Source organism: Corylus avellana, chromosome 6 (assembly GCF_965113065.1).
Source record: "Corylus avellana chromosome 6, dhCorAvel1.hap1.2, whole genome shotgun sequence".
Lineage (NCBI taxonomy): Eukaryota > Viridiplantae > Streptophyta > Magnoliopsida > Fagales > Betulaceae > Corylus > Corylus avellana.
This window is the reverse complement of record NC_142495.1, coordinates 15,895,313-15,904,718: the sequence shown is the minus strand read 5'-3', so window position 1 is coordinate 15,904,718 and position 9,406 is coordinate 15,895,313. Positions and strand designations below refer to the sequence as shown.

At 38.3% G+C, this 9,406-nt stretch overlaps 1 protein-coding gene across 1 annotated transcript; it reads left to right on the top strand.

The window, feature by feature from the left end:
- The first annotated feature begins 184 nt into the window (after positions 1-184).
- Positions 185-8,431, top strand: LOC132186936 (Kelch repeat-containing F-box family protein). The gene is made up of 2 exons (XM_059601058.2): positions 185-723; positions 7,242-8,431. Exons 1-2 carry the CDS (start codon positions 303-305, stop codon positions 8,213-8,215), a joined length of 1,395 nt encoding a protein of 464 aa, XP_059457041.1. The 5' UTR covers positions 185-302; the 3' UTR covers positions 8,216-8,431.
- The last annotated feature ends 975 nt before the right edge of the window (positions 8,432-9,406 follow it).

Sequence of the window (9,406 nt, the reverse complement as noted above, 5' to 3'; positions counted from 1 at the left end):
TTATTTTGAGTTCCTTGTTCCAATAAATAAAGAGATGCAAAACTTAAAAGAAAAAGAAAAGAAAAAAGGAAGAGAGAGAGAGTTTTTGAAGTGTAGATATTGATTAATGCAGAGGGGGAGGGAGGGAAGACTCTGATAATAATTCGATGAGATGCAAGACAGCAGAATATCATCAGCCAAAAACAAAGGAAAAAACAAAAACAAAGGAAAAACCCCATTTACCCTTTTGTCTTTTGATATTCGTAAGGAAACAAGAGGAACCCATTTTAGAGCTCTCTAGTCTCTAGACGACCCCCCATCCAATGGCAGAAAGCAGTAGCAGGAGCTGCAGAAATGGATCACCAATAACCAGCATAACCCAGGACCACCTCTTCACAATCCTCCTCCTCCTCCCCATAGATTCAATTCTTTCCTTTGCCATCACATGCAAGAGATTCAGGGCTCTTGCCTCGTCTGACGCTCTTTGGGAATCCATATGCAGGAGGGACTGGGGTCCCAACTCTGTTGATGCTCTCAACTCTTCCAATCTTCATTTTCACCACCACCACCACCAGCAGCTGCCATGGATGAGGCTCTACAAGCAAGTCTCTCAGCTTGATTCTCTTTCTATCCATAATCTTACTTACCCAGATACTGAATTGGCGCTCCCATGCCCCAGAGCTTCTCACTCTCTCAACTTTGTGTCTGACTATCTCGTCTTGTTTGGTGGTGGGTGTGAAGGAGGTCAGTGTTTTTCGTCAATACCCATCTCTGCTCTTTATACCATTTCTACTCATACATGCTTCTAATTATCTTTATGTCTTCATATTTCTGCTTCAACTCATTCTTCTTTAACACGACCACAGTGATTACTGTGTATATCAGCTTACTTGCTATTGTATCTCATCCCTTGGTTTTTTATATTCCTTTGGGGGCTTTCCTTTGTTCTATTCCAGTCTATATGAATCTTTGATTCACTGGGTGACTGCTTTTTTTCGCTTGTATTAACCATTTTGCTAGTGTAGCCTGTTGACTACTTCTGTTTTGTATCTTTCATTTTGAGATTTGAATTTCTTTAACCTAAAATCATATATTATTCTTAGGCTATTGATGCATAATCATTGAAATCAGCACTAAATCTTCAAATCTACTAAAAGCCTAAAGATCATGATTTGAGCATCACAATATCAAAAATTACCACAAAACCTAGAAGTTAATTGCCTTGCATCCTAATGGTAACTGTCCTCCTTTTAAAAGGTAAAGATATGATGTTCAACCCATCGTGAGTGTGGGATTTGTGGGGTGTCCTGTTATTCCATTTTTTAGTTTGTGGGAAAAGAAAAAAAAAAAAAAAAAAAAAAAAAAAAAAGTTGATGCGAAGATGGACACTTAAGGGAGGAGGGTTTTGTAACCAGAATTGACCAGAATCTCTGCATGCTCAAAAGAAACTCTGTAATCCCATGACGGGGATACACTAGTTCTCTCTCTTGATAATGCCATGTACAAGCCAGGCTAATTTGATAAACGGAGCCTGTAAACCTGGGGCAGCACAAATGGTGCACTGGGGAGTTAGACGATCTGTAGTTTGAGCAAGCTAGCAAGTAGCAAGACCATCATGCAGTTTTATTTTACACTGCATAGGTCCTCTTTGGCAGGCAGGGTAGCCTCTTTAATATTCCAAATTGGACCACCCTATTGTTGATTATTACCTTTGTATATTAACAGATTGGCAATAGATTGAAATCTATTGTACATTTAATTGTTTATTTATTATTTACCATCCCTTCTTGGTAAAGTTGATCCAACCAGCCTTTGTTTTGACCTTGTTCATGACATTGGATTTGAAGCTTGCATTGCTTCTCACTGACTTGCTCCATTCTCAGGTTCTCAAGCCTTCCGTAGTTTGCTCCCAGTTCATCAGCCGAAATCACCACCTTAGCTTTGACCTCCTAAAGGATATTAATCTTACCATATGGAATGAGGAGTTGATTTTCTCTATCCAGCCCTCTGCTATTCATTCCATATATATATAGGGGAAATGATTACAATAGAGTGAGAAATATTCCTGAGACTGACGGCATGTTCTAGGACACCTATTCTAGACACTTCATCTAAGTTTTCTTCTAGAATAGTACAACTTATTACAGCATGCATTCTAACAGTACTTAATCTTACCCATCAGTTATCACTATGTCTAACTAAAATCACAATCTGCCTCCATGTATTATTTTTTTTCATTACCCGCAAATACACAAAGTATCAAGGTAATTGTCATATTCATAGTGATCTAATAGAGAGTTTCATTTCCTGACAGATAGACCTTCCTCGTCTGTCATGTAATATAGGAATATGTGACCTAATACATTCCAACATTGTGCTTCTGCCCAAAATAATGTCTGGTACAAGAAAAACTTCAAAGAAATAGTTAATGTCTTTTTCTTTCATTCAACTTTTTTCCTTTTCGTCAATGAAAAAGTAAAATCCATTACCTTTTCTTTTTTTGGCAACACCCATAAGCACATCAACCTGATATTGTATGTTGACCTTTTCGGGCATGTATTTAGGCTTAAAATTAGCAAGTTAACTCTAGGGTACAAGCTTCTGGATTAAATCTATTACACTTTTCTTTTTCTTTTTATTGTATGAGAACTTTACAAAAGTTGAAGGCCTAAGATATGGTTAAGGGTTATTTCTATTGATTAGCATTATCTTTGAAGATAATCAAACCCATGAACCCGTTCAGTTGCTTGCCCCCAACCATTTCTTTGAACCCCATAGATGGACTTTAAGCTTTAAGAGAATGCAAGAATTGAGCTAGCTTAGGCTTGAAGACTTTAAGCCCTAAGTTCATAAATTTCATGTATGCTACCATGCCACCACATCTTACCTCACCCTTAATATTTGATGTGGTCTTTTCGTTGTGCAAAAATTATCAATAACAAATAACCACTCGCAATAGAACGAATCCTTGTAGGATAGGGCTATTGAGGGTGTCGAACCTCAAGGACTGCGTTGGTATTGTTATCAAGTTTATCAAGATTAAATCTAACTCAATTTAAAGAAGATTGATTTGTTTTTTATTGTAAAACTAAATGTATAAAAGTAAAAGTAAGATAAATTGTACTGGGAAAAAGAATAGGGGGGTTGACTTCACTACTAACCACATAACAATGGTTAATCATAAATTAACAATGGAAATTCATTCTATGCACGATAAGCTCGTGCCACTCGAGTAGTCAAGAAAATACAATTATTAATAAATAAGTATAATCCATCTTCGGTTGGCACAAACTATTTGCCTAACCTCTAGATGTGGTACGGTCCTTCTTCCCTAGGTATGGACTATCAAATCTCTTAATTAGTTACACACATGGTAAGCATAACTCATCTTCGGTTAGTACAAATCGTCTACCTAAATTACATTAAACTAGAGTGTAGATCGATTCGTTTTCCCTAGGCATCGCCTATCAAACCCTCTTGATCATGTGTCAGTTAAAACCGTTGCATAACCATCATTCTTATAATCACGGAAAATAAGAATGATTGAGTTCAATTAAGATAAAAAGCTTTTTAAGACAAGATAAGAATTCTATCAAGATAAAAATCAGTTCTCTTAGTTATACAACCATCATGCATATAGAAAAACCCTAAATTAAAATACAATCAACCATTGTTACTTGGAAAGGGTTACATCCAACCATTGTTACGAATTTAGCTCCTCATTGGTGGTGTTGGAATGGCCTTTTGCCATGTTCATCTTCTCTTCAACTCTTCAAGCCTCCAAGAAGATGTTTTATGTGAAATTTCTCTATGCTAAGCACCCCCTTCTATTGAGAAGTTTATGGCGTATTTATAGGGTTTAAAATAAACCCTAGGAGCCCTTGGAATCCTAGAAACGCTGGATTTCCGTCCCCTAATCGAATTAGGAGACCTAAACTTGTTTCCATATCAATTATGCGTTTCTGTCCAGTAGGTTGGTGCGAGTGCGCTCGATCCCATTTGGTGTGCTCGAGCGGAGGTGCGCTTGAGCCTTGTGGAGGAGGCGCTCGAGCCTAAGGATGCTGAGCTCAATTCCAAAAACTTCAACAGCTCCGTAAAGTGCCTTTTAAGCCCAAAATTAATGAAATTTATTGCATCTTTATTTAAAACCTGAAAACACTAAAACAACACAAAATCAAATAGATAACGATGCTAAAGAATTAACATATGCAAGTTAGGGGCTTGAATGTGCAACATTTGGCACTTATCAATATTCCCTTCCACCCCTAAGATATATATATATGCTACCATGCTACCATGCTCGCACATCTTACACCATCCCATCGAAGATAATTAAACCTGCTGATTACTAGACAATGATGTTACTTCTTCATAATTTGTATCAAAATTCTCGCTATGGAGAAAGTTAGTGTGTAAGGTGTCTATGTAATCATCATTTAACCTGTGTCCCGAGTCCTGAAAAATATAAGCTATGCATGTTGAGCTATCTCATTCTGGAAGATTTGGTTTGTAAGTTTTGTAGTTCAGCTAATCAAATAGCCAGATCCATAAAAACTTGGCTCTCTTAGGCCAAATGAAGAGGTCTATTTTAACTTCACGAGAAAATCATTAGTGAGTACATCATTAAAAGAAGAATGGTCTTTGCATGGTATTTTGGCACATCTTTTCACATTCTATTTAAAACCCTTCTGTCATGATTGAAAGGCTGGAATTATCCAAATGGAGAGGATCCCAACCTGTCAAAAAACATGAAAGACATTGAAATTTGAAGGTCATAGTAACTACATTCTTTCCCCTATCACCTTCTGTTTTTCTGTTAAATTAGTCTTCTTCACTTGTATTTCTCTATGTCAAACTTACTTCCTTCAACATCAGAATTGATATAAATGTGTTTTTCTATCCTTTCATGTGTTGTGAATCTAAATCTCATCACTTTGAAAAGCAATTGTTATTAGAATATACATTTGCACGATGTATTGGACAAAACTACGGTAGCTATTACTTTGTGTAAACAAGGAGCTACAAAATATTCCCATAATATTCTAACATCGCTTGTCAAACTCAAGGTTTGGAAGAAAGTGGTTAGGTCGGATTAGTTAGATCAAACAAGCTTCCGGGTTAGAGCGCACGTTTGATCATATTGATTGGGTAGGATCTGACAATTAGCAAAGTCCCAAACTGAAGTGATCAAACTTCGATTCGAGGTGTGCTACATGGTTGTGTTGGTTGAGCGAGCCTTAAAGGTTGACAAGGTGAAACATCCCAAACTAGAATTGGAACAACCTCTAGGTTAGAGCATGAGATTTGGATCGATTCAAAATAATCATTGAGCCGCTCTGACCTGACCTATGCTAGTGGCAAGGTGTGCCAGAAGAGTTGTTGCTTTTTTATCCTTAGATTTCTTAAGTGGTTAAAACCAGGTCGACTATACCGATTCGGTTCGTTCCAAATCGGATAAGTGTATCAGGGTCACAGGTAGTGGTCATGGGTTAGAGCTGCAAGCTCAGGTTTGTGTGTTAGAACTGTGAGGTAGTCACAGGTTGCACACAGATTCAGGTTGCAGGCACGAGTAGTGCAAGTTGCGTAGGCATTGATGACACGGTCGATAAAGGAACAGGATCACAGACGGGGCATATTGGTCGGATTTGACTGTACGAGCTAGATCTGTACAGATGGGCTGAGCCAGGACAAAATGGTCAAAACTGATCCCGAATCATGCGAAAGGCACTTGACGTATGTAGGCCAAGCAGGAGATATGGGCTTGTGTCAGTTGGGGGCATGTGCCTGCACATGGCATATATTGGGTGATATGCACGTGAAGTGTTGTGTGGGAGTGCATGAAGGCTCACACCGGCTACGGCGTATGAAGAAACAAGTGAGGGCACATGGGTCAAGTTGGTGTGTGCCGACTGGGGCACGTCCTGCACATGATGTGTGCAGGGTAAAGACATGCTTGAAGAAGCGCATGAGAGCAAGTGAATGCTTAGATCGAAGGCAGCACGTGAGATGCGCTTTAGAGCACATGACAGTAGATGGCAGCAGCAAATTTCTTGATTCGGTAGATTGGTGATCTTTGGTCCTGAATGTGGTGTTGGTCAATTGAGAAAAAGCTTGCATGGTGACTCTTGAGATGTGTAAAACTAAGCAGAACCTATCACGCATTCAGGATTACTGGAGGTGGATGCTTACACGGTTTGGTAGATCAGCATCATTTGAACCCGAATCTGGCAATGGTTTGTGGAGAAAATGATCCGGGAATGATGGTTCAGTTATGGTGCATGGAGTGGAGAGGCAAAAGAAATTGTCAGAAGCCACAAGAATGGGGCTCTAATGCCAAGATGAAGTATAAAGAGTAACAAAATAGAGAAAATTTGCAGAAGAATGTTTTGGAGAAAAGAGAGAGAGAGAGAACTTAAGAGGTTCAGTCTTAAAGGTCTGCGTCCATTATATACAAAGTCCAAAAGGGCTGCATCTTGATTGTATATAAGAATATGGTAAGATAAATATGGAATCTTATAGAACCACTCTTACACATTGCATTACACAAAACAATTGTAGCCGGTTGTTTTGTATGAACTATAGGCTAAAGAATATTCTCACAATATTCTAACATGATGCACGATTATCATACCTTAAATCCTCTGTAGAAATTGGCACTTGGCTTCTCCTCATGTTGGAGGTTGTGAAGTTGATGGAAGTGGAGAAAAGATAGGGATGTCCTATTTGTATCAATTGCTTAGCATTTGGGATGGATCTAAGATTTTCTTAGAAATCCTAGTCTTCCTTGCGCACTCAGCTTTAATGACAACCTTCATTCTTGCTCACAAGTATTTGGTTGATAGAGATGTTTAAAAAGCTTCGCTACATGATTTATGAAACATGGACTGTTCTACGCTGAACTTTCTGGTTCAATTTTATATATTTCTTCATATTTTACTGACCAAGAGTGCTTTCAACAAAAAGTGTCTTCCAAGAACTCATTTTGATTGAAAGGGAGTATTCCACCTTCTGCCAACCGCAGGTAGAAATTTTTGCAATCACTTTTGTGAAATGATGAATAAATCTGAATCCCTTATTTGTTGCTGGAAGAAAAAGAGAAATCTGCCAGCATTTATTGGCAACTGGAGATATAAGTTAAATTAATGTACCCAATCATTTTATAGTACAAATTTTCAACTACTGATTTAAACTAAACAACTTCTTGCTTGTTTAGAGTGAATGTGTGATTTTTCTTCTGATTATTTACTGATGTTTCTTTTTAGGACGACATCTCGATGACACATGGGTGGCTTATATTGGTAAAGAATTTCAGAAGATTCTCAACTGGCAGAAGGTTAATTCAGGCATTCCAAGTGGGAGATTTGGGCATACGTGTGTCGTAATTTGTGATTTCCTTGTTCTCTTTGGAGGAATCAATGACAACGGGAGCCGTCAAAACGATACATGGGTGGGACAACTGACATGCCATGAGACCTTGGGCATTTCATTATCATGGAGGCTGCTTGATGTGGGATCCGTTGCACCACCTGCCCGTGGTGCCCATGCTGCATGTTCTATTGATAATAGGTTGATGCTTATCCACGGAGGGATAGGGCTGAATGGCCAGAGATTGGGTGACACATGGGTTCTAGAACTCAAAGAAAATTTGTGCTCTGGAAAATGGCGTGAAATTTTGACAAATCCATCACCCGCAGCTCGTTCAGGACACTCATTGACTTGCATTGAGGGCACCAGGATAGTTTTATTTGGAGGAAGAGGATTGGGTTATGAGGTGCTGAATGATGTTTGGGTCTTAGATATTTCTGAAAGCTATCTGAATTGGGTACAAATACTATACGAACTACCAAATATACCTGGGGGAGTTTCCCTCCCACGAGTTGGTCACTCAGCTACACTGATTTTGGGAGGCCGAGTGCTGATATATGGAGGGGAAGATTCACAAAGACACAAGAGAGATGATTTTTGGGTGTTAGACATTAGTGCAATCCCTTCCATTACTATGCAGCAGCCATCCACGCTGAACTCTGCGAGACTATTGGCAAAAATGTGGAGAAGGTTGAAGGCAACCGGTCATAAACCTAACCGTCGGTCATTTCATCGTGCCTGCGCAGATCATTCTGGGCGTTATTTGTATGTTTTTGGTGGAATGGTGGATGGCTTAGTTCAGCCTGCTGAATTAACGGGACTGGGGTTTGATGGGGAGCTTTTTCTTGTGGAGCTTTTGCTTCAGCTGTAAAACGGATATATAGAAGTTCAGGTGTGCCGAGTCTTGTATATAGTAGCTTCCTTGTTCACTAGCTGCTACTGTCTGTATCTTTTATGAGTTGATATTATCAGAATATGTTGAATGAAGCATTGTTGTAGAGAGTTAAGGATATGGTGGAAGAACCAATTCATTGTGGCCTTCTACTAATGATCTTTAGTTTGATTTAATCGTACACTTTTCAATTCATTATTTGCAGAAATTTGTAAGAAAAAGTAACAAAGTAGAATTGTACTAATTTAAGTGGTGCAATATGAACACATGAATGCACTCACCATAATCTGTAAGACTCTCCCATTGCTGCAACAAAGGCCTTGAACATAATTGGCTAAGCTACACCATGGATTATGATTTAGCAAAACCAACACACTCAATCTGGTTAATGTTGTTGAATGTTACTTTTCGTTGGCCGAGGAAAATGCCCAATCTAAGTAACTGACACTAATCAGAATTAGGATGGTTCTCACGGCGTATGACAATAAACAGAAACTAAAGATTGAAAGCTATAAAAGGAACTTAAGAAGAAAAGAACAATAAATAAATAAAATAACGATTATGAAACCCTAGTTACCCCCAGAGAAAACTAGAAAGTAACTATAAAGGACTGAAATTTTATTGATGCTCCAAAACTGAATTAAGAAACAACATAGCCGATATACCTTTTATGTAGGCTAAGTATTGAGTGCTCTCCAAGCAAAATACCAGGAGGAAAAAAAAATACAAAAATACAAAAATAACCTTAGAACTTGGAGAGAAAGCAAAATATAGTTGTAGACAATAGTCTCTTTTATCGCACCCATTTTATATAGGCCTATATTTTTATCAACCATTAGATCTCTTATTAATTATTATTTAACAAGATTTAATCCATGGGATAATTCGGAGCGTCACATTAGCCTTGATAATTATTAATATCTAGCATTTCTGGAACCACTATTATAAACAACCTGTACCTGCATTGACATTAAATTCAACAAAAAAGAAACTCCTATTCACCTAAGCTATAGGTGTGGCGTTTCTTGATTGAAAGACGCCCATAGTCATCCTAGTAATTCTACAATGGAGATGACCACCAAAGTGCTCTTTGGCTGGGAATACGGGGATGATAGCGTTTTAAATTGGTAAATACATCAACGTGCTGTAGATTTAAAAATAAGAGAAATA